The sequence below is a fragment of the Scyliorhinus torazame genome, chromosome 12 (assembly GCF_047496885.1).
Source record: "Scyliorhinus torazame isolate Kashiwa2021f chromosome 12, sScyTor2.1, whole genome shotgun sequence".
In the NCBI taxonomy this organism is placed as follows: Eukaryota; Metazoa; Chordata; class Chondrichthyes; order Carcharhiniformes; family Scyliorhinidae; genus Scyliorhinus; species Scyliorhinus torazame.
The window spans coordinates 51,929,904-51,955,298 of NC_092718.1; the positions used below are offsets into that span (position 1 = coordinate 51,929,904).

Here is a 25,395-nt window from a genome sequence, read left to right on the forward strand (position 1 = left end):
TTTGCACATTCTCCTCATGTCTATGTGGGTTTCACCCGCACAAACCAAAGATGTGCAGGTTAGGTGGATTGGCCACGCTAAATTGCCCCTTAATTGGAAAAAATATAATTGGGTCCTCTAAATTAAAAAATATATATATATTTTTTAAACTAACCTGTCCACTCAATGGCTGGGATTTTCTGGTTCCCACCACCGGCTGGCATTGTCGCGGGAAGGACGGGAAATATCATTTGTCATGATATCCACATCAGCATATCATGGTGCAATCACACACACACTGATGGACAGGTAGTTGGACCAACCAACACACACACATCGCAGCCAATCACCAGTGAGAGCACACGCACTATAAAACAGGGAACACCACAGTTCCCGCTCATTCTACCAGGAGATAGCTCTGAGCACAGAGCTCACAGCGTGCCACTCAGACATAGACCTTGTGCTGAGTGCCTCACCAAGATAGTGATAGGGCTGGGTCCACAGGTTAGCTGGTGAAGCACGAACCTCAGCTAGCAGTTTGTAGCTGTGCATCGGAACACCCAACACGACATGATACCAGTAGTGGAAGCTAACCAGCGACTGTGAGACCTACCTGCACCCTTTCAGAAATCCGCCATCCTGCTCCATGGAAAACATCAGCCCGCCGCAGCCGCTCCGAATCGCTGGAAATCTCGGCGTCAACTGGAAGCTGTTTAAACAGCGCTTCCAGCTCTTCCTAGAAGCCACAGACAGGGAGAATGCTTCGGACACCAGGAAGATCGCCCTCCTCCTCTCCACGGCGGGGCAACACGCCATCCACATCTACAACTCGCTGGCATTCACGGAAGGCGAGGACAAGACAAAATACAAGACGGTGCTTCTGAAATTCGAGGAACACTTCAGCATGGAAGTCAATGAGAGCTTCGAGAGGTACCTCTTCCAGCAGCGCCTGCAGGGTAAGGATGAGCCTTTTCAATCTTACTTGACACACCTCCGTATCCTCGCGCAGTCCTGCAGCTATGAGGCCACCTCCGACTGCATGATACGGGATCAGATAGTTTTGGGGGTTATTTCGGACACCCTGCGCCAGCAGCTCCTCAAAATTAAGCGCCTCATCCTAGCGACTGCCATCAAGACCTGCGTCCTCCACGAGAACGCGACCAGCCGGTACTCCCAAATCCAGGCGGCCAAAACGGCACGGCAGGGGTCCTACGAGGCGGAGCGGGTCCAGTCGATCGAGTCCCTCCCGGCCCGCAACCCGGACGAGGGCGGCCATTTTGCGCGCTTTCCAAGGCCTCCCGTGTTTGTCTGCGCCAGAAGAGGGGACGTTGACGCAGAGGGACGCGATGCGCAGGCACGCTTTACGCAGGACCGCACCGCGCATGCGCGGTGGCGCAACGAATGCCATGACGTCACGACGTGCGGCAACTGTGGCTCCGCCCACTTAAAGCGGCAATGTCCGGCCAAAGCGCGACAATGCCTCCACTGTGGCAGGATGGGCCACTACGCTGCCTGCTGTCGAGCAGCTCAACCTGCCAACTCTCAACAATTCTGCCAGCCTCGCAGGGACATGCGGGCTATTCAGCCCCCATACACTGAGTCATATCCTGACAACATGCAGACCAGTGATACCGAAGACAGGGAACCCTTTCGCGTTGCGGTAATCCCCAAGAACCGGATGTCCCCAAGTCGGAACCACCAGCCGCTGCCAGTGCACAGCATTGATCCGGGCGATGAGTGGTGTGCCACCCTAACGGTCAACGCAAATTCGTCGCCCACCAGATAGACTTGACTTATGAGCCTGATAGCACATTGGACTCACTGAATTGTTTTACAGTACTATTAACGTGTTTCTTTCTTGTTGTTCCAGAAGTTCTCTCTCGTCGTTTGCTGATTGCATTTGTTTTGTTATTGGTACAACCTCGTTGCTCTGTTGCACCTGACACCTTCCTCTGTATATAGTTTAGCCTCGTGTACATGTTGTAAATATTGCACACACATACTCAGATGCACTCAGTACACACTTCTATTTATTAGCATGTAGGCACATATCCTTGTGAAAAGGGGGGATGTCATGATATCCACATCATCATATCATGGTGCAATCACACACACACTGATAGACAGGTAGTTGGACCAACCAACACACACACAACATCGCAGCCAATCACCAGTGAGAGCACACGCACTATAAAACAGGGAACACCACATTTCCCGCTCATTCTACCAGGAGATAGCTCAGAGCACAGAGCTCACAGCGTGCCACTCAGACATAGACCATGTGCTGAGTGCCTCACCAAGATAGTGATAGGGCTGGGTTCACAGGTTAGCTGGTGAAGCACGAACCTCAGCCAGCAGTTAGTAGTTGTTATTGTTTAAGACAATAAAACAGAGTTGTACCATCTACAGCCGTGTTGGATCATTTGTGCATCGGAACACCCAACACGACATCATTCACTCTCCAAATGTTCCTGTCTAGCCCGCGATGATGCCCCACTGCTGGAGGGGCAGGAACACCCAATGTCTTTGAGGCAAGGACTCTGACACTCCTCTAGATGATCTCAGTTTCGCACTCTGTGATTAACTCACAATGACTTCTGGGCAACATTATAACCTTGGCAATGATACTGACATATCGGGAACAAATATTAAAAACCAAGTGATTTATGCACAATGTGGGATGAATACTAAAGTCACCATCTTATTCCAGCAGACTTTGCTTTGTCTCTTTGTTAAATCTGTAGATAAGTTGTAAGGAAATGGGTTTTTTTTAAATAAAAAGATGCACTCTCACATGCCAAAGCTTCCTTCCTGTTTCTGGCTGTTCTTCCCGCACACTTCAACTTCCAAAATATTCATCCTGTCGTTGAATAGATGGAAATCAAACTGCTCTCTCCACTGTGGATTTGCACACTTGTCCAGAACCTGGAGAAGGGAAAATGGACAACAGGTGAAGTGACATTCAGACAGTGAGTTACCCTTGAAAATTGCAGTGTGAGTGGCTAAGTAGTTAATCAAATTTTAAGAAATGGGACAAATTCAAGATAACAGAGTCCTAACACCAGTTGTTCTCCAGGACCCAGTCCATTGAATTAACATAAGCTGGAATTAATGGCACAATCTGGACTTTTAATGGAAGTTTACATGCAAACTGCTGGCATTTCTGACCAACAACAACCTTAATTTATACAGTGCCTCTAACATGGTAAAACATTCCAAGGTGCTTCACAGGAAGGTATTTCAAACAGAATTTGACACCAGGCCACAAAAAGAGATTTTAGGATGGGTGACCAGGTGTGAAAGAGATGTTTAGGAGTGTCGTAAAAGCGTAGAGAGCAAGCACTTGTGAGGTGGAGAGCTTTAGGAAGGGAATTTTAGAGCTACGGCCGTTGGTAGCTAACAGCATATGAACCAATAGAAGAGCAATAAAATCAAGGATGCGTAAAAGGCCAGAATTGGAAGAGGGCAGAAACCTGGGAGAGGTGTCGGCCTGGAGGTGTTTGTAGAGACTGAGGGACGAGGCCATGGAAAAGTTTGAAAGCAATGAAATTATTTTTGAAGAGAGGAAGCGGCTTTTCTTTTCCCAGTTCTTTCCCTTATGACAAACACCAAACATTCAAATATCTTTTTGAGATGTACATTCACCGACTATTTATTTTTAAATGTTGCAGTTTTCAAAAATACAAAACACACAGAGAATTGCTGCAGACTTGGGACAGACAGATGGTTGAGTGACCTTAGCTACAGCAAGTAAATGAAAAAGAAACTAGGTAAGTAAAGTAAAGTCACCATAGTCCCAGATGACCATAGGCTGCTTTCCCCTTTGAAGGGGAGAGCTCACTCATGGTGAATTATCCTGAGAATCACTACACCTCAGATACGGTGGCACGGTTGAGAAGGCGAGTCTTCATGAATAACCTCAACCAATATGTGAATTGAACCCACGCCGCTGGCCTTGCTCTGCATCACAGACCAGCTGTCCAGCCAACTGAGCTAAGGAAACTGAACTGTTTGGAATCCACAGTGTTTTGCCTCTCATTAATACCAATATGGTACAGGATACACAGACAGGGTTAACTCCACCCGTCTTTTAGCTCGGTCCAGTACTGTGAGGGAAAGAGGAGGGATGCCTAATGCTGGTTTGATGATGTTTCAGAAATGCAAAGCATTCTCTCATCAGTATATTTATGATGATTAACTTCCCTGTTCTGCATTTACGATTCCACAGATCCACATTTTAACATTTGGGCCAAATCCTCCTGGATAAGCAACTGCTCAAGGCACACACAATTATTAATGTGTAGAGCAGCCTAGCAAATTCGGGGGAATGAAGGGATATGCTGCTGATTTGCACATTTCCTCAACTCAGTGGGCAATGTACAGTTACATCGACTGCTTCACACAAAACAGCACCGCACCCTCAAACGGATTTTATACGGAACGTTATTTTGAAGAAATGGCTCAAGTTGCACAGTACACGTTCGCAGTTCAGAAGTAACAGCAACCACCCTTTTCACAATACGACCATGTTAATGAAATGTAAGGCAATTTTCTCTGGCCCAGAAAGGGAAGAATTTAAATTGTTCAGTCCCATTTCTGCATTTTAAACATTCAAAAAGTTTCAACTTTTGAAAGATATTTTCCTTATCGTTCCTTTCCTCTCTCTCTTTGAATCTAATTCTTTCTTACCCTGTCTTAATTCCTCTTTCCTTGTCACTTTTGACTCTAATTCACCCTCTTTCTCAGTTGTTTTGCTGATCCTTAACTATCACTGGTTAAGGGCAGATGGAGTCGGCCTTCATGGAGGTCCCAGATTGACCACTGCCCCTCATCATGCAATCCCCAGTTCGTACTTCCAGCACGTTAAAATACAATTGATATTCAAGCTGAGGGGTTCAGGTAACAGTCTAAATTAATCCTGTGTGATATAAAATGCCCCACTCTAGCAAGATTTGGTCCATTATTTTACATTGGTGCTCGAGTAAACTCAGCTCAGATGGTGGAGAATTATTCAGTCAGTAATTTGCAGCCTCAAACTTCACTCTTTACTCGTCCCGAGTGTCAGCACACAGTGACCAATCGGAGGTGCCCCTTCAGTGCGGCACTGCAGGAATGCTACTTCCATCTTTCAAATCAGACATTAAACCAAGACCGCATAGAATCCCTACAGTGCAGAAGGGGGCCATTCAGCCCTTCTAGTCTGCACCAATGCTCTGAAAGAACCCCATCCTATCCCCACAACCCAGTAACCCCACCCAACCTTTTTGGATACTAAGGGGCAAATTAGGATGGCCAATCTACCTAACCTGCACATCTTTGGACACTGGGAGGAAACAAGAGCCCCCGTAGGAAACTCACGCAGACACGGGGAGAAAGTGCAAACTCCACACAGTCACCTGAGGCCAGAGTTGAACCCGGGTCCCTGGCGCTGTGAGGCAGCAGTGCTGACCACTGTGCCACCATCTATGGATGAACATTAAAGATTCCACGACGCTACCCCAATGTCCTGGCAAGCATTCAACTCATAACTAACACCAACAAACCATATTCAAGCGGCCATTATCTTACTGCAGGATCTTGCGGTGCAGAAATGAGATGCCGTACTTCTTTACTCAAAAGCAATCATGGTGACTACAGTTCAAAAGTAATTCATTGGTTGTGAAGCACTTTGAGCCTTTCCAAGGGTGTAAAAGATGATATACAAATGCAATGCCCTCCATTGTTGTATACCTTGCTTTTGTATTTTTCGTCCCCCAGCCTGAACTTGACATAGCATCCTTCAATCGCATCTTCCTTGATCCCCTTTCCCTCAATGAGAGTAATGCCGACAATCCCATTCCACAGCTGGTTTTTCCGAAGGGCATCGGACAGGCGGATATTGTGGATGAAGCTGGTCTTTTCCGCCAATCACACCCGCAGGACATGCAGAAGACAAAGAGGGATGGTTATGAAAAAAAACTGAGACAGTTCTAAAATCATAATTAATAAATGCCAAAATTCACTGTCAATGATTTAAGTCAATTTAATCATCCTGCTATCTGTGACTTGCTGGGGACAGAAGATTTTTGATATTGTGGGTTCACATACCTATCTTAGCTGTTATCTGTTTCAGCAAAGTCTACTTCACGAGATTCAATTAAATATTACCAGGAATATCTCTTCCTCTACATTTCTTCTGAGAAAACCCATGAGCGGGACTCTCCGGTCCGCCAGCCCCATTGGCAGGCGCAGTGTACTCCCGCCGGCAGTGGGGTTCTGCATTCCCGCAGCGGGCCAATGGGGTTTCCCATTATGGCCACCCCACGCCATCGGGAAACCCGTGGGCATAGGTGCGCTGCCGGCGAAGCAGAGGATCCCGCCGACGGAGAATTCCGCAGGATATTTTTCCATTTTCTTCATAACAGTTCTTTTTTAATCCTGGCCGCCCCCCTGCCACACTTCACCTCAGTTTAAAGGGCAGGCAGCTCCCCTGTCTGGACTCAGTGGGAGATCCGTCAGCACAGCTAACTGACTCATCCTCTCAGGCCTTAATAGGGTCATCCCTCATCTCCTTTGGCAATGAACTGCTGTGCCTGGGGCACTAAGGCCAAATAACAGCGACAGATCCACACTCGCTTCTCCAATGACCGCTTGGTTCATTTTCGAGCTTCTGAGTGGTGTTTTTCATGGAGTTGGAGTAAAACATTCCCTCCAACTTCCCTCACAGCATCTAAAATCAAAATCTTAGTAATTTTCCTACTGAATATCACCCAAGTTCTTTGCTCTTAATGCACATGTCAGGTGGTGACCAAGTAGGCATTTAAGAAAATTATAGAATCATAGAATGATTACAACATAGACGGAGGCCTTTGACCCATTGTGCACCTGCTGACTCTTTGTAAGAGCAACTCAGCTAGTCCCATTTCCCTGCCTTTTCCCCACACCCTCGCAGGTTTTCTCTTCAGTCAGTTACCAAATTCCCTTTTGAAAGCCACAATTGAACATTGCTTCCAGGTCCTAACCCCTCGCTGCGTCAAAATGTTTTTCCTCGCATCGCCTGTGGTCCTATCGACAATTAAATCGGTGTCCCCTGTTTTTCGATCCTTCTGCCAATGAGAACTATTTCTCCCGTTCTACTCTGTTCAGAACCCCTCATGGTTCTGAACGCCTCTATCAAATCTCCTCTCAAACTTATCTTGCTCGGGGAGACCAACACCAGCTTCTCAAATCTAGCCTCTCAACTGAAGTTCCTCATCCTTGGAAACAATCTCGTGAATCTTTCCCACGTCCTCTCTGAAGGCAAATCTTTCTAAAATGTGACGCGCAGAATTGGACACAATACTCAAGCCCAAGCAGTGTTTTAGAAAGGTTCATCATAACTTCTTGACTCACGTACTCTAGGCTTCGATTCATAAAGCCCACAATCTGTCTAGCTTATTAACCAATTTCTAACCTGTTCTGCCACCTTCAATGACTTGTACATATAAACTCACAGGTCCCTCTGCTCCTAAACTACAAGATTACCTCTCCTTGTTTTCCTACCAAAATTAATTGCTTCACATTTCTCTGAAATCAATCCCGACAGCTTCCTGGACACCAGTTGGTATCCATGGATACCAACTTTCCTTTTATTTGCATTTAAAAAAAACCTGAATTCAGGTTCTCAAATGGATATTTGAACTTGTGCTCACTGGATTACAACTCCAGTAACATAACCCCCTACACTACTTAATAGATTGTGTCATGGATCTTAAAATGGTAAAGAAAACATTTCACAACACCCTTGGAGTCATTTAAGGGTGAGAGCCAATTGTTAGAGGGGTGAGACGGCAGGAAGAGGATATGTAATGAGAAGAGACCATGCGAATGATGGAATTTAGTGATTTCAGCTTTGGTGCTATCATGAGATTAAATGTCCAGAGCCTTTTTTAAAAATTCTTCCATGGGATGTGGCTATAACTGGCAAGGCCAGTATTTGCTGCTCATCCCTAATTGCCCTTGAGCTGAGATCCATTTCTGTCAGTCTGGATTCACATATAGGCCAGACCAGGTAAGGACGGCAGATTTCCGTCACTAAAGAGCCAGATGGATTTTTATAATGATTATTACTGTAATGGTACGAGGTATCACTGAGGAGGATTCTTGCAGAGCGAAGGGGTTTATTGGAAACAACAATGAGGTTTAGCAATATACAGGCACAGAGGTATCTCATACAGGTCTTCACTAGTTGACTCCTAGGTCCACACTGCCTGGGGCCTTGCTCCCAGGACACTGCACTTTTTCCCATTGGTCAAGGTTCGTGCACTCCCACACAATAGGCCCTGAGAGGATCATGTGGCTCACGGAAGATCGGTTCCTTAAAGGGGCCACGTTACCACAATTACTGAGACTCCCTTTCAATGCCAGGGCAGGATTCTCCAGCCTCCCAGCCACGTGTTTCTCAGCGGTGGGTGGTGGTGCGCCGTTCGCTGCCGGCGGGATTCTCTGCTCCCGCTGCTGTCGATGGGTTTTCCCATTGAAGGCACCCGACACTGCCTGGAAACCCACGGCCGGGGAAAGGGCATTTGGCAGGACCAGAGAATCCCCCCACCAGCGAATACTGAGAGAATTCCGGCCTAGATTTTATTTAATTAATTTTATTATTCCATCAGCTATCATAGTGGGATTTGAGCCCGTCTGCCCAGAGCTTTAGCTTGGACCTCTACTTTGCTACTCCATGATGATACTCCTACGCCATCATCTCCCAAAGTGTTACGCATCATCTTCCCTGATCAAGTGATTTTGAACTAATTGATCTCTACCTGTTGCTGATTCTTCAGCATCAAACAAATTATTCGTTGACAAAGCCAGCAGTTGTCGGTTGTCGCCCAACTGAAAATGAGAAGGTGGTGGTGTGCCGCCTTTCTAGGGCAACTGCAGCTCGCGTTCTAAAGATACTCCCACAGTATTGTCAGGGTGTGGCAGGGGGAGAGGGGGAGACGCGGGAGAATGTTCAGGTTTTTGACACAGCAGTGGTATAGGCATGGTCAAATGTTTCTCAGTCAGGATGGGGTGCAAATTGCAGTTACTGGTGTCCTCATACACTTGCCACCTTTCTTCTTCTACGTGGATCGGCTCTCAAGTTTAGAACCGTAATATTCCTACAGCGCAGAAGGAGGTCATTCGGCCCATCGGGTCTGCTCCGACCCTCTGAAAGAGCAACCTAAATATACTGGCCGCGAGGTTTGCTAGTGTCACACGGGAGGGTTTAAACTAGTATGGCAGGGGGGTGGGCACGGGAGCAATAGGTCAGAAGGTGAGAGCATTGAGAGAGAATTAGGGAATAGGGACAGTGTGGCTCTGAGGCACAGCAGACAGTATGAAGTTGATGAACACAGCGGGTCTGGTGGCCTGAAGTGCATATGTTTTAATGCAAGAAGTATTACGGGTAAGGCAGATGAACTTAGAGCTTGGATTAGTACTTGGAACTATGATGTTGTTGCCATTACAGAGACCTAGTTGAGGGAAGAGCAGGATTGGCAGCTAAACGTTCCAGGATTTAGATGTTTCCGGTGGGATAGAGGGGGATGCAAAATGGGTGGCAGAGTTGCGCTACTGTGTTAGGGAGGATATCACAGCTGTACTACGGGACGACACCTCAGAGGGCAGTGAGGCTATATGGGTAGAGATCAGGAATAAGAAGGGTGCAGTCACAATGTTGGGGGTTTACGACAGGCCTCCCAACAGCCAACAGGAGATAGAGGAGCAGATAGGTAGACAGATTTTGGAAAAGAGTAAAAACAGCAGGGTTGTGGTGATGGGAGACTTCAGCTTCCCCAATATTGACTGTGACTCACTTAGTGCCAGGGCCTTAGACGGGGTAGAGTTTGTAAGGAGCATCCAGGAGGGCTTCTTAAAACAATATATAGACAGTCCAACTAGGGAAGGGGCTGTACTGGACCTGGTATTGGGGAATGAGCCCGGCCAGGTGGTAGAAGTTTCAGTAGGGGAGCATTTCGGGAACAGTGACCACAATTCAGTAAGTTTTAAAGTGCTGGTGGACAAGGATAAGGGTGGTCCTAGAGTGAATGTGCTAAATTGGGGGAAGGCTAATTATAACAATATTAGGCAGGAACTGAAGAACCTAGATTGGGGGCGGATGTTTGAGGGTAAATCAACATCTGACATGTGGGGGGCTTTCAAGTGTCAGTTGAAAGGAATTCAGGACCGCCATGTTCCTGTGAGGAAGAAGGATAAATACGGCAATTTTCGGGAACCTTGGATAACGAGAGATATTGTAGGCCTCGTCAAAAAGAAAAAGGAGGCATTTGTCAGGGCTAAAAGGCTGGGAACAGACGAAGCCTGTGTGGAATATAAGGAAAGTAGGAAGGAACTTAAGCAAGGAGTCAGGAGGGCTAGAAGGGGTCACGAAAAGTCATTGGCAAATAGGGTTAAGGAAAATCCCAAGGCTTTTTACACGTACATAAAAAGCAAGAGGGTAGCCAGGGAAAGGGTTGGCCCACTGAAGGATAGGCAAGGGAATCTATGTGTGGAGCCAGAGGAAATGGGCGAGGTACTAAATGAATACTTTGCATCAGTATTCACCAAAGAGAAGGAATTGGTAGATGTTGAGTCTGGAGAAGGGTGTGTAGATAGCCTGGGTCACTTTGAGATCCAAAATGACGAGGTGTTGGGCGTCTTGAAAAATATTAAGGTCAATAAGTCCCCAGGGCCTGATGGGATCTACCCCAGAATACTGAAGGAGGCTAGAGAGGAAATTGCTGAGGCCTTGACAGAAATCTTTGGATCCTCACTATCTTCATGTGATGTCCCGGAGGACTGGAGAATAGCCAATGTTGTTCCTCTGTTTAAGAAGGGTAGCAAGAATAATCCAGGGAACTACAGGCCGGTGAGCCTTACATCAGTGGTAGGGAAATTACTGGAGAGAATTCTTCGAGATAGGATCTACTCCCATTTGGAAGCAAATGGATGTATTAGTGAGAGGCAGCATGGTCTTGTGAAGGGGAGGTCGTGTCTCACTAACTTGATAGAGTTTTTCGAGGAGGTCACAAAGATGATTGATGCAGGTAGGGCAGTGGATGTTGTCGATATGGACTTCAGTAAGGCCTTTGACAAGGTCCCTCATGGTGGACTAGTACAAAAAGTGAAGTCACACGGGATCAGGGGTGAGCTGGCAAGGTGTATACGGAACTGGCTAGGTCATAGAAGGCAGAGAGTAGCAATGGAAGGATGCTTTTCTAATTGGAGGGCTGTGACTAGTGGTGTTCCGCAGGGATCAGTGCTGGGACCTTTGCTGTTTGTAGTATATATAAATGATTTGGAGGAAAATGTAACTGGTCTGATTAGTACGTTTGCAGATGACACAAAGGTTGGTGGAATTGCGGATAGCGATGAGAACTGTCAGAGGATACAGCAGGATTTAGATTGTTTGGAGACTTGGACGGAGAGATGGCAGATGGAGTTTAATCCGGGCAAATGTGAGGTAATGCATTTTGGAAGGTCTAATGCAGGTAGCGAATATACAGTGAATGGTAGAACCCTCAGGAGTATTGAAAGTCAGAGAGATCTAGGTGTACAGGTCCACAGGTCACTGAAAGGGGCAACACAGGTGGAGAAGGTAGTCAAGAAGGCATACGGCATGCTTGCCTTCATTGGCCGGGGCATTGAGTATAAGAATTGGCAAGTCATGTTGCAGCCGTATAGAAACTTAGTTAGGCCACAGTGGATAGTGTTCAATTCTGGTCGCCACACTACCAGAAAGATGTGGAGGCTTTAGAGGGTGTGCAGAAGAGATTTACCAGAATGTTGCCTGGTATGGAGGGCATTAGCTATGAGGAGCGGTTGAATAAACTCGGTTTGTTCTCACTGGAACGACGGATGTTGAGGGGCGACCTGATAGAGGTCTACAAAATTATGAGGGGCATAGACAGGGTGGATAGTCAGAGGCTTTTCCCCAGGGTAGAGAGGTCAATTACTAGGGGGCATAGGTTTAAGGTACGAGGGGCAAGGTTTAGAGTAGATGTACGAGGCAAGTTTTTTTACACAGAGGGTAGTGGGTGCTTGGAACGGAGGAGGTGGTGGAAGCAGGGACGATAGTGACATTTAAGGGGCATCTGGACAAATGCGTGAATCGGATGGGAATAGAGGGATATGGGCCTAGGAAGTGCAGAAGATTGTAGTTTAGTCGGGCAGCATGGTCGGCACGGGCTTCGAGGGCCGAAGGGCCTGTTCCTGTGCTGTACTTTTCTTTGTTCTTGTTCTTTTGTTCTATCTAGGTCCACTCACCCAACCTGTCCCCGTAACCCCACCTAACCTACACACCTTTGACACCAAAGGGCAATTTTAGCATGGCAAATCCACCTAACCTGCACAACTTTGGACTGTGGGAGGAAACTGGAGCATCTGGAGTAAACCCACGCAGATACGGGGAGAAAGTGCAAACTCCACAAGGACAGTCACCGTAGCCCAGAATTGAACTCGGGTCCCTGGCGCTGTGAGGCAGTAGTGCTAACCACTGTGCCGCCGTGCCACCAAGGAAGAAGCCTTGTAGAGTTGTTGTAATGCACCTTGTAGATGTTACATGCTGTAGCCATGGTGCATTTTGTACAGCAAGAAAGAGAACTGCAATTTTATAGCGCCTTTCACAGCCTATGGATTTCCGAAGTGCTTTACAGCCAATGAAATGTTTCAACTGTAATTACCGTTGTAATTGAGGAAATGCAGCAGCCAATTTAATCACAGCAAACCCCCACCAAACACAATGTGATAATGATCAGGTCGTCCACCTTAGTGATGTGGGTTGAGGGATCAACCTTGGGCAGGGCACAGGCACAACTCTGCAGATTGGGAAGACAGTTTAACATCTCAACCAAAAGATGACACTTGCAGCTGTGCAAGTGTGAAAACTGCAGTGTGGAATAAGGGGGTGGGGGAGGGGGGGCACTCTGTCACTCCACAAACCCTCATTAAGAAATGCCCCATTGTTATCTCCAGCTAGCCAAAGATGCACTGACCTTCTCTTGACTGGAGAATCCATAGAATCCCTCCAGCCATTCAGCCCATCGAGTCTGCACCGACCCCCCCCCCGAAAGAGCATGCTTCATGGGCCCACTCACCCGGCCGATCCCCGTAACCCCGCACATTGATCACGGCCAACCCACCTAACCTGCACATCTTTGGACTGCGGGAGGAAACCCACGCAGACACATGGGGAGAACGTGCAAATTCCACACAGACAGCGAGTCTGCACCGACCCTCCGAAAGAGCATGCGACCGAGGCCCACTCACCCGGCCCATTCCCATAACCCCACGCATTGATCACGGCCAATCCACGTAACCTGCACATCTTTGGACTGCGAGAGGAAAGCGGAGCACCCGGAGGAAACCCACGCAGACACGGGGAGAACGTGCAAGCTCCACGCAGACAGTTGCCCAAGGCCGGAATCAAACGCCGAGTTCCCTGGCGCTTGGGCAGCAGCGCTAACCACTGTGCCACCTTGCCGTGAAAGGGGTTCACCAGGGAAGGGCCTCACTCTCGGGCAGAACACAATTCTTGTGGACAAGACTCTGTTCAGAGCTAAAGCAACGGACTGTTCGCAGGGTCGAACTTCAAAGTGCCGGGAGCTGTTCCCTCCAGTGTAGGAGAGCACTTGTGGATTTACATTTTAGCGAGGGGGGAATAACTTTCAAAGAGGATCAAAGAGGCCTGCTGATGCCTGGCATTCACTTAAGATGAATAGCAGCACTTTTTCCTGAAATATGTCAAAAGAAATCTGCAGCCTGGTATGTCTAATTTTTAAATTGAATGTTTATTTTGGAAGTGACTTCTATCTGGTCGATTCATGGGACTGCTCCTCTCAGCCCTATGTGGCTTGTGAAAATGGATTCCAAAGACAGCCATTAAAGGGACGGGGGTAGGGAGGGTGAGGGCTGGGGGAGGGGGGGTGGGAAGGAGGGAGATTGCTTCCATATGGCTGAACAGTATGAGCATGGGGAATGCGGACAGAGACAGGCGCAGTTGGTCAGTGCACCGGTTAGATCTATTGACAGCCTTGTTATAACACTCTCACATCTGGTTTATTGCTGCAGATTCTGGGAAATGTCGACACACTCTCATCACTGAGAAAGACAAAATTCCCCTCCCCCTTGCCACCCCCCCTCCATAACCCATCTCAGGATACTTTGAAGATCTCAGGGATACACGCTCATTGCTCAAGACATTGAAGCTTACATTTTTTTTTCGAATCTTGAAAAACACCAGAGAGCAATTCAGGCCCCCACATTGAAGGCAAAGGCAATATTTGCCCAGGGAATGACAGTTTCCAGTGTCTTTTGATATTCAGAAGACAAGGGGCTTGTATCTACGCTTTAGATGATACAGGTGACATTTTAGCTAAATGGCAATGACCTCAATTATCAAGGCCTCAAGAAACTTTCATTACAATTTCAATTGGAGTTAGTCAACAGGTCATTAAGGGTGAAAGTGTTATGAAACAGGGTTCATTCATTTCTGCTTTGATGCCAGACCTTTGGGGGTCGGGGATAGCTAAGTTTGTAGCATTGTGACACAATTCACGAAGAATAATTGTGTTCAGATCCCCAGATAAAATTATTTACGTTTCACAGTTTTGTCCCTCCTCCATTTCCTGCTATCGATCGAACGTTAGGCAACGTTATTTTTTGCAAACTCTCCTGATGGAAATATTTATTTTTAAAAACGCAGTTGAATAAATTTGCATCCTGGAAAATGCTGGAGAAGTGAAATGCTCAAAAGGAATGTGTTCAAAAGGTTTAACAAGTGTCCTTCCCCATGCATCCCCCCCCCCCACCACCATCCCTCCCGCCCCTGCCCCCTCCCATCCACCTCCAACTGCCATCAGAATATAAACAGCAGGACCATTTTGGTGAGGTTATTCATACACGTTTAAACCATTAGGAAAGGCAAGGTGTTTATTTATCCACATTGTAAAACCTTCCGCAACCTTCTTTGGAATTTAAGCAGGGGAGAGTATTTACTTAGCCTTGTTCAAATTGCAAATGGACACACCATTTCAGCACCGATCTAGAGGAGCTGGTAACGAGAGTATGAGGGGAGCCCCCTTTCGCTTTATGGCAAACAGTTTTAAACTAAAGAGTTCAGCACCTTCTGCAATTGAAGTGAGACATGGTTAGGCCTCACCAGAACCCATTGCATCTCCAAGCCGTGATTGTAATGTTAGCACACTCCACTCGAGTGAGTCCATAAACCCTTTAATTACATGAGAAACCCAAAGCCAACATTCTTAGCCCATCGATTTGCTTAGAAAGTCTGCCCCATGGAATGTGACCCCGTTTTCTTTCAGATATCCAAATTCTCTAGACCTCAATTCCTAATAATATCGCAATGCTAAACCTTTTCTTTTTTTATGGACTGGAGTCTATCTACTGCAGTCTAGACCACTTAAATATCAGATTAGTGTTTCTTGGAGTGTGTTAAAATGCCTCGCTGTACTAATTCTGTCACACGTTTTCTAACTTGTCGACATTCGGACTGTTTTCCAACTTCCGCTGCCCTCATTTTAAGTGCTGATATTTCCAAGAGTTCAGGTACTGTGGCGCTGTATCTAGAAATACTCAGCAGTTAAACTGCAGAGAATAACTTACTGTAAAATGGAAATACTGCATAAATAAATCTCTCGGACAAATCAGCTCCTAATTTTGAACAAGATCATGCTTTCTATTTTAAGTTACACTTCGTATGAACTGTTTAAAAGGAGTCAACTGGGGCAAAAAGGTGCATTCTGGAATTATATTTTGTACATTAAATTAATTAAGAAAAGGTAAAACATACAGACAGCATTTTCAAAATCTTTAAACATGCCTTCATCAAGATAATAATGTATTTGTCATCAATAAAGCTTTATTAAAATAGAAAATTACAAAAGGAAGGAATGAAGAAGTTGACAGGCATAATGGGACTAACATGGATTTTGTTCAAAATCGTTATTAATATCTGTTGGCTGAAGAGCAACTCTGAATTAACAAGTTGTTCAGGTCACTGAATATTGGTTCAATACTGCCCCCTAGTGATCACAGGATTACAGTGACCCAGAACCAAATGATCAGAACCAGCAACCGCAGTGCGGCGGGTCACTTACAACAATAATATTCCAGTAAATGGGGGTGCCGGTTTGTTCAGTTGGCTTGATGGCTAGCCTGTGGATCGTATTAACGTCAACAGCACAGGATTCAGTCCCTGTTTCGGCTGAGGCAGACTTGGGGCCCTGCCTCCTCCCCCTACCCAGAGTTAAAAATAAATCACAGCCCTTCACTGCGGTTTGGTGAATAATCAGGCTCAGAGAATTGAAAAAAAGAGGAAGATCCCAATGCCTGTGGCCTGGTGAAACGATCGAGCAGGAGGTTCTGCGCAAATTATCAACTCACAATGGCCAAGGGCGGCATGCTGGCACAGTGGTTAGCACTGCTGCTTCACGCCGTTGAGGGCCCAGGTTCGATCCTGGTCCCGGGTCACTGTCTGTGTGGAGTTTGTACATTCTCCCCGTGTCTGCGTGGGTCTTAACCCCACAACTTAAAAGATGTGCAGGGTAGGTGGATTGGCCACGCTAAATTGCCCCTTAATTGGAAAAACTAAATTTTTTAAAACCTCACGATGGCCAAGAGGAATAGAAAGAACGGTCTTCAAAATGACACAGACAGTATGGTGAATGAAAAACAAAGGTACCTGGAATGAAATGTACCTCACCAAAACTGCCGCTAAATCCTTTGCTCGTGCTTCAATATCTCCAGAACGCACTGTCCCAATGCCTTCCTCAACCAGCCTCTCCATCTCCACTGTACAGCAGGCTCTAGTGCTGCTATCCTGTCACAGATTTACAACCACTCCCGTCTCTTCAAGCTGCAGTCTTCCTATCCCCAAACACAGCCAATTTAATGTCCCTATCGTAAGTCACAAATCATCCTCTGGCCTTGAGAGGCCCACTTTAACTCTACTGCGAACAGGAGGGTGAAGGGGATAGTGGTTTTGAGGGTGGAGGGAGGTGTGAAGATTGGAATGGGCCCTGTGTGGAGCCTAAACAGAGACCGACATGGGAACACAGGATTTAGGAGCCACATGGTCCTTCGAGGCTGCTGCCCCGCCCCCCCCCCCCCTGTCCAGCCTGCGCCCCATCCCTTGACCTCCGTGGCTACCAATAATCTGTTTAACTCTACCTCGAATAGATTCAGTGACCCAGCCTCCACTGCTTTCCGAGGAAGGGATCTCCACAGACGGATGACCTTCTCAGAGGGTGAATGGGCGTGGAGTGAGTTGCTCATTTCAGTGCTGCCGATTCGGGGTCATTCAATGCAACATCCTCCGGGCCCACATTCCAACCCATTCTCTTCAGCCGCCCACTTCTGAACTTCTGTGCATCCTCACCTCCTTTTTGCTTCACCACTCTAGGTACAGCTTTCATTGAATCGGCCCTAATCAATGTAACCCTGTCCCTCAACCCCTTACCTTCTCTGCTTCTCCCCCACCCTGCTGAGCAATTCTTCAGGCATCTCGCCTAACTCCGATTAATCAGCATTTAATTTTTCTCTCAGGTTTAAGTGGGTTACATAAACACACAAGAAACATTTTAGAAGTCCGGGGACACAGTGGTTAGCATTGCTGCCTCACAGCACCAGGGACCATGCTTCGATTGGGTGACTGTCTATGTGGAATTTGCACGTTCTCCCGTGTCGGCATTGTCGTGTTAGGTACACTGGTATAACACTGGCTGCAACTGGATGCAGCATAGATCAAAAAGATACTCCAGACCTTGAAGTTAGTTCAATCAGGTTTATTGAACTAATAGCATAGTTAGCACAGTTCTCTGTGAGTTCGACTCTGCTAACTTATGTGTGGTTACTCTGTCTAACTGAACAAGACTAGCTCTCAGCCAACTGGCGGGGGTGTGAGATTGTAACAACACCTCTGGATGTTCATCAGTGGAAAGAAGCAGAGTGTGACTGCCTCAAATCTTTTATAGCCAGATCCAACCCCTGAGTATCCTGCCTGCTTATTGGTCATGTCCTGTTCTCTGTGTCCATTAGCTGCTTGTCTGTATATCATTATGTGTGTCCCCGCATATCATGACATCTCCCCTTTTTTTAATGTTTGGATGACATATGTGAACATATTTACAAGAATAGGCCAATATTAACTATATACATGCAATGGATGTGAACATATGTACATGTGAAAACAGCTGTCTAATGCGAGAACACAGAACATAGCAAACAGAACAAATGTTCATAAGTCCAGTCTCTGTGGCTTGTGTCTGATCCTGGTCGATCGCCGGAGAGGTGGTGGTGGGGACGACAGCGCCTTGATGGGTGGGATTGAAGCCTGACTGGTGGCCTCATGAGTCGAGGTATCAGGAGGTGGCAAAACAACAGAAGGAAACAGAGAAGAATGTGGTTGCGGGCAGGCAACTTTGTGCAGGACCCGTTGGTTTCGTCGCACAACAGAACCATCAGCCAGACGCACAACATACGAGCAGGGGGCAGCCTGTCGAATAACAACAGCTGGGGCTGACCAGCCTCCATCAGGGATATTGACCCGAACAGTGTCGGACGGGGATAACACGGGCAAATCGGTGGCATGAGCACCATAGCCCTGTTTTTGCCAGTCTCGGAGTTACTGCACCTTCTGCAGCACAGGGACGTGATCCAGGTTGGGCATGTGTATGGCTGGAAGTGTCGTTCGCAGGTCCCTGTTCATCAGGAGTTGAGCCGGCGACATGCCAGTGGGCAGTGGGGCCGCCCTGTATGCAAGCAACGCAAGATGAATGTCAGGCGCAGAATCCACGGCCTTGCGGATGAGCTGCTTCACAATCTGCACCCCTTTCTCAACTTTTCCGTTTGACTGCGGATAGTGTGAGCTGGAAATGACGTGTTTGAACTGATACGACTGGGCAAACAGAGACCATTCATGGCTGCTGATGCACGGGCCATTGTCACTCATGACAGTGAGTGGGATACCATGCCTGGAGGACGTCTCCTTACAGGCCTTGATGACAGTCCGAGATGTGAGGTCTGAGAGCTTCATGACTTCAGAGTAATTGGAAAAATAATCAATGATTAACACGTAATCGCGACCATTTGCATAAAAGGGGTCGATGCCAACCTTGGACCACGGAGAGGTTTCGATTTCATGCTGCTGAAGTGTCTCCTTCCTCTGCGCTGGCTGGTAGCGTTGACAAGTCGCACAGTTAAGGACCATGTTCGCAATGTCCTGGCTGATCTCGGGCTAATAGACAGCCTGCCTGGCTCTGCGTCTGCACTTTTCCACACTCAGGTGGCCCTTATGGATTTGACGGAGCACCAAGCTCTGGAGACTGTGTGGAATGACAATCCAGTCCAGTTTGAGGAGGATGCCATCAACCACCATCAGGCCTTGACAGAAATCTTTGGATCCTCACTGTCTTCAGGTGATGTCCCGGAGGACTGGAGAATAGCCAATGTTGTTCCTCTGTTTAAGAAGGGTAGCAAGGATAATCCAGGGAACTACAGGCCGGTGAGCCTTACTTCAGTGGTAGGGAAATTACTGGAGAGAATTCTTCGAGACAGGATCTACTCCCATTTGGAAGCAAATGGATGTATTAGTGAGAGGCAGCATGGTCTTGTGAAGGGGAGGTCGTGTCTCACTAACTTGATAGAGTTTTTGGAGGAGGTCACAAAGATGATTGATGCAGGTAGGGCAGTGGATGTTGTCTATATGGACTTCAGTAAGGCCTTTGACAAGGTCCCTCATGATAGACTAGTACAAAAGGTGAAGTCACACTGGATCAGGGGTGAGCTGGCAAGGTGGATACAGAACTGGCTAGGTCATAGAAGTCAGAGAGTAGCAATGGAAGGATGCTTTTCTAATTGGAGGGCTGTGACCAGTGGTGTTCCGCAGGGATCAGTGCTGGGACCTTTGCTCTTTGTAGTATATATAAATGATTTGGAGGAAAATGTAACTGGTCTGATTAGTAAGTTTGCAGACAACACAAAGGTTGGTGGAATTGCGGATAGCGATGAGGACTGTCAGAGGATACAGCAGGATTTAGATTGTTTGGAGACTTGGGCGGAGAGATGGCAAATGGAGTTTAATCCAGACAAATGTGAGGTCATGCATTTTGGAAGGTCTAATGCAGGTAGGGAATATACAGTGAATGGTAGAACCCTCAAGAGTATTGAAAGTCAGAGAGATCTAGGAGTACAGGTCCACAGGTCACTGAAAAGGGCAACACAGGTGGAGAAGGCAGTCAAGAAGGCATACGGCATGCTTGCCTTCATTGGCCGGGGCATTGAGTATAAGAATTGGCAAGTCATGTTGCAGCTGTATAGAACCTTAGTTAGGCCACACTTGGAGTATAGTGTTCAATTCTGGTCGCCACACTATCAGAAGGATGTGGACGCTTTAGAGAGGGTGCAGAAGAGATTTACCAGAATGTTGCCTGGTATGGAGGGCATTAGCTATGAGGAGCGGTTGAATAAACTCGGTTTGTTCTCACTGGAACGACGGAGGTTGAGGGGCGACCTTATAGAGGTCTACAAAATTATGAGGGGCATAGGCAGAGTGGATAGTCAGAGGCTTTTCCCCAGGGTAGAGGGGCCAATTACTAGGGGGCATAGGTTTAAGGTGAGAGGGGCAAGGTTTAGAGTAGATGTACGAGGCAAGTTTTTTACACAGAGGGTAGTGGGTGCCTGGAACTCGCTACCGGAGGAGGTGGTGGAAGCAGGAACGATAGTGACATTTAAGGGGCATCTGGACACATACATGAATAGGATGGGAATAGAGGGATATGGACCTAGGAAGTGTAGAAGATTGTAGTTTAGTCAGGCAGCATGGTCGGCGCAGGCATGGAGGGCTGAAGGGCCTGTTCCTGTGCTGTACATTTCTTTGTTCTTTGTTGTCCTCTACACTGAAAAATTGAGGGCACTGCTCTTTTTGCCATCCATTGGCGAGGTGTTGCATAACACGCTGCAAGAGGGGGTCTTTGGCTGTCTCCTCATGGATACGAATCACCTTCTCATCAGATGCCGGGAGGGTGCTAGCACACAGCTGCACCTGTGACTCAACCTGTGACTCAATTTGCCGGATGACGTTCAGTGGTTCACTAGGCATGGTGATGGAGCGGAACAGTGTATTGGCAATGATGAGCTCCTTGCCAGGCGTGTAAACCAGATCAAAGTCGTACCTTCGGAGTTTGAGGAGGAAGTGCTGCAACCAAGTCGTCATGTCATTGAGGTCCTTGTGGGTAATGTGGACCAGGGGCCTGTGATCCGTCTCGACTGTGAATGTCGGCAGGCCTTAGACATCGTCGTGAAACTTGAGAATGCCAGTGAGAAGGCCCAAGCATTCCTTCTCGATTTGTGCATACCTTTGTTCGGTTGGGCGTCATTGCCCTTGATGCATAGACAACCGGTGCCCAGGATGAGGTGTCATCGCGCTGCAGCAGGACCGCACCGATGCCATCCTGGCTCGCATCTGTCAAGATTTTCGTTTCCCTGTCTGGGCGAAAAATGTCAATACGGATGCAGTGGTGAGCTTGGCTTTCAGCTCCAACCACTCTGCTTGATGGGCCGCCTTCCACTCGAAGGCAGTGGGCTTCTTCACTAGGTTTCGTAGGGCCGTAGTATGTGAGGCCATGTTTGGAATGAACTTGCCCAGAAAATTGACCATACCCAGGAAGCACAATACCGCCTTCTTGTCGTCATGGCTGCGATGGCCTTGACCTTGTCTGTGTCGGGGCACACGCCCTGCTGAGTGATCTGGTCTCCTAGGAACTTGAGTGTCAACATGTCAAAGCAACATTTGGCCCTGTTCAGCTTCATGCCATTGACGTGGACACGGCAGAATACCTGCTGGAGATGGGAAACATGCTCCTTAGGGGTCGTGGACCATATGATGATGTCGTCCACGTACACACAAACCCCTTTGATGCCCTCCGTCATCTGCTCCATGATGCGATTAAATATCTCCGATGCCGAGACGATGCCGAATGGCATACGGTTATAGCAGTACCTGCCAAACGGTGTGTTCAAGGTGCAGAGCCTTCTGCTGGACTCATCCAGCTGGATTTTCCAGAATCCATGTGACGCATCTAACTTAGTGAAAAATCTTGCATGTGCCATCTCACTGGTGAGGTCCTCCCGCTTCGGGATGGGGTAGTATTCACGCATTATATTCTGGTTGAGATCCTTGGGATCAATGCAGATGCGCAGGTCTCCAGAGGTTTTTTTCACCACCACCATCGAGCTGACCCAGCCAGTCGGTTTGGTTACCCTAGAAATGATCCCCTGTTGCTGCAGCTCCTTGAGCTGTTCCTTCAGACGCTCCTTCAGCGGAGCCGGGACCCGGCATGGTGCATGGACCACTGGCTTGGCATCAGGTCACAGTAGGATCTTGTACTGATATGGCAAAGTGCCCATCCCGTCAAACACATCTGGATACTGAGCGAGGATGTCATCAATCCCAGCTTGAAGATCCACATTGGAGGATGTCATTGAATAAACCCGCTGCACCAGGTTTAGCTTTTTGCAGACATGCACGCCCAGTAGGGTGCCCTGTCCGGCTTGACAATTTCAAATATTAGCCGTGCATGGGTGCTCCAGTTGGAGACGAGTAGATGGCAGGACCCCAGTGCCGTGATGGCATTACCGTTATAGTCCAGGAGCTGGCAGGCTGCTGGAAGGACCTTGGGAGGCTTCTTGATGCGTTTGAAGTCTGCCTGTGAGAGGAGGTTGGCAGAAGCACCTGTGAACAGCTTGAACTGGATGGAGCAGCGGTTGACCTGGATCACCGCACGCCATTCGTCCTCCGAATCCACAGCGAGGATGGACTGAATGCGAGTTGAGTTAGGTGTGGCATGTTTACGTGTAGTAATGATGCCCACTCGGTAAGCGGACTCCAGGCACTCGTCCTCTGGATCCGTTGTACTGCCAGGATCAGAATCCTGTAATTGTCGTTGCACATTCTGGATGTGCCATCGTCGGAATTGGGAGCACTGGCCTGACTGGTGGTGCAGACCTGCACAAGGCTGCACTGTGTCCAGGCTTCCCGCAGTATATACATCGCCTGCCTCTTGCAGGGCAATAAGTGGGCGTTGCCGCAGTTCGGGCACGTCATGCGTCAGCGTCGTGATGCAGTGTATGTCGTCGCACATGCGCAGTGCGGTCGGCAGGCGTCTGCACCCGCGCAGTGAGAGTGTCGGCCGCTTCGTTATCCCGTTCGCATCGCGCATGCGTGGGGCTCCGGGATAAGCGCGCGAGATGGCCACTGTCTTCAATGCTGAGGCGCTGCATCCGGGAGATGGCCTGCACACTCTCTGCCTCGTGGGAGGCAAGTTTCTCATTTTCAGCCAATTTGTATTGGGAATACCGATTTTTTTGCGTGCTCATGCACTGTACATGTTTCAATCGCGACTGGCAGGGTCATATGCTTGATTTGTAAGAGCTACTCTCTCAGATGATCAGAGTGAACTCCAAACACGATTTGGTCTCTGATCATGGAGTCAGCAATATCACCAAAGTTGCAGGACAGTGCTAGCTGGCGGAGGCTAGTTAAGAAGGCACTGAAAGATTCATCTTTACCTTGAAGACTTGGTTGAATATGTCGCGCTCGAAGATTTCATTGGTGTCCACTTCACAGTGACTATCGAACTTGTCCAGGATGGTCTGAAACTTTGTCTTGTCCTGGCCTTCGGTGAAGTTAAACGAGTTGAAGAGTTCGATGGCTTGATCACCCGCTGTCGAAAGGAGAAGCGCAATCTTTCTATCATCAGATGCACCCTCGAGGTCAGAAGATTCGATGTACAGCAGAAACTTTTGCTTGAATATCCGCCAGTTGGCACTGAGATTGCCGGAGGTCCTGAGCTGGTGAGGAGCCTGAATCTTCTGCATGATGCCGGGATATATTTTCTGGTCATCACGGAACGGACTGAGGTAAGCCACCTCAAATTAGTAGTCTCCTGGAATCATGTCGTGTTAGGTACACTTGTATAACACTGGCTGCAACTGGATGCAGCATAGATCAAAAAGATACTCCAGACCTTGAAGTTAGTTCAATCAGTTCGACTCTCTGCTAACGTAAGTGTGCTTACTCTGTCTGACTGAACCAGACTAGCTCTTAGCCACGTGGTGGAGGTGTGAGATTGTAACAACACCCTTGACTGACTCTCTAGATGTTCATCAGTGGAAAGAGGCGGAGTGTGAGTGCCTCGTGTCTTTTATAGTCAGATCCCACCCCTGAGTGTCCTGCATGCTTATTATCATGTCCTGTTCTCTGTGTCCATTAGCTGCTTGTCTGTATATCATTATGTGTGTGTCCGCATATCATGACAGGCATGGGTTTCTTCCGGGTGCTCCCACAGTCCAAAGATGTGCAGGTTAGGTGGATTGGCCATGCTAAATTTCCCTTTAGTGTGCAAAGATGTTGGGTTTAACTAGATTGGGCTAGAGGGATATGGCTGGGTGAGCAGGGGAGAGGGGGTGGAGTGTTCTTTTGGAGGATTGGTGCAGACTCGATAGGCTGAGTGGTGTCCTTCTGCACTGTCGGCATTCTATGATTCAAAGTGGTTAACATTGCAGAGCATTGTAACAGAATTGGAATGCATAATGCAAGATGCAGATATAGTTATTGATGCACTGGAAGATTGCAGACTGGGCACTGTCAGTTATCTGAGAGATTGCAGAAGCTGAGATTGTCCTCAGTTGAGCACAGAATCTGAAGGGGAGATTTAATATAGGAATTTAAAATGATCAGCAGTGACCTCTGGTGACTGACAGTTTCAATGAAACAGTTTCTCCTTATTTACACTTTTAAAACCTTGTATCATTTTGAACACCTCTATTAAATCTCCCTTCACCTTCGCTGCTCTGAGGAGAACAATCCGAGCTTGTCCAGTCTTGTTGATAGCAACCGAGCCAATTGGTGAAAACCAAGACACAGAGCTTTTCTTTATTGAGAGAGCTTATTGGCTTGTTCAGCCTCACAGCTCTACTCTCACTCAGCCCAGTGTCCCAGCTGTCCCCTATTTACATGTGTTCCAAGACAATTAATACCCATCACGTGTTTTTCTTAACCTGAACAGTGTCATTGATATGAGATTAACAGTCTATCCACGTAATTATTGTCCCTTATCCCTGGTCACATTTTGCTCAATCTCTTCTGTGCCTTCATGCTGCCAGTCTTGTTAAAGTGTGCTGCTTAGAACTGAACACCCTACCCCAGCTAAAGTTTAACCAGTGACTTATAAAAGCTTTAGCATAGCTTCCAAACTCTTCCTGAACTCTGTGCCTCTATGTACAAAGCCAAGATATCCCGTGCACTTGTTTAAACAATTTATACAATATCATTGAGTTGTACATTTACACCATTGAAAAATATGTATTTAACAGGTCCAACAGTTTCAGGGGAACTAAAGG

At 47.5% G+C, this 25,395-nt stretch overlaps 1 protein-coding gene across 1 annotated transcript in view; it reads right to left on the minus strand.

Annotated features, from left to right (window-relative positions):
- Positions 1–25,395, minus strand: part of LOC140386398 (multiple C2 and transmembrane domain-containing protein 2-like) — a 606,972-nt gene that overhangs the window by 267,158 nt on the left and 314,419 nt on the right. The window contains exons 9-10 of the mRNA XM_072468698.1: positions 5,710–5,874; positions 2,774–2,904 (exon numbers count right to left, since the gene is read on the minus strand). Of these exons, the coding sequence (XP_072324799.1) occupies positions 2,774–2,904; positions 5,710–5,874 (296 nt within the window). The remainder of the gene's footprint in view (positions 1–2,773; positions 2,905–5,709; positions 5,875–25,395) is intronic.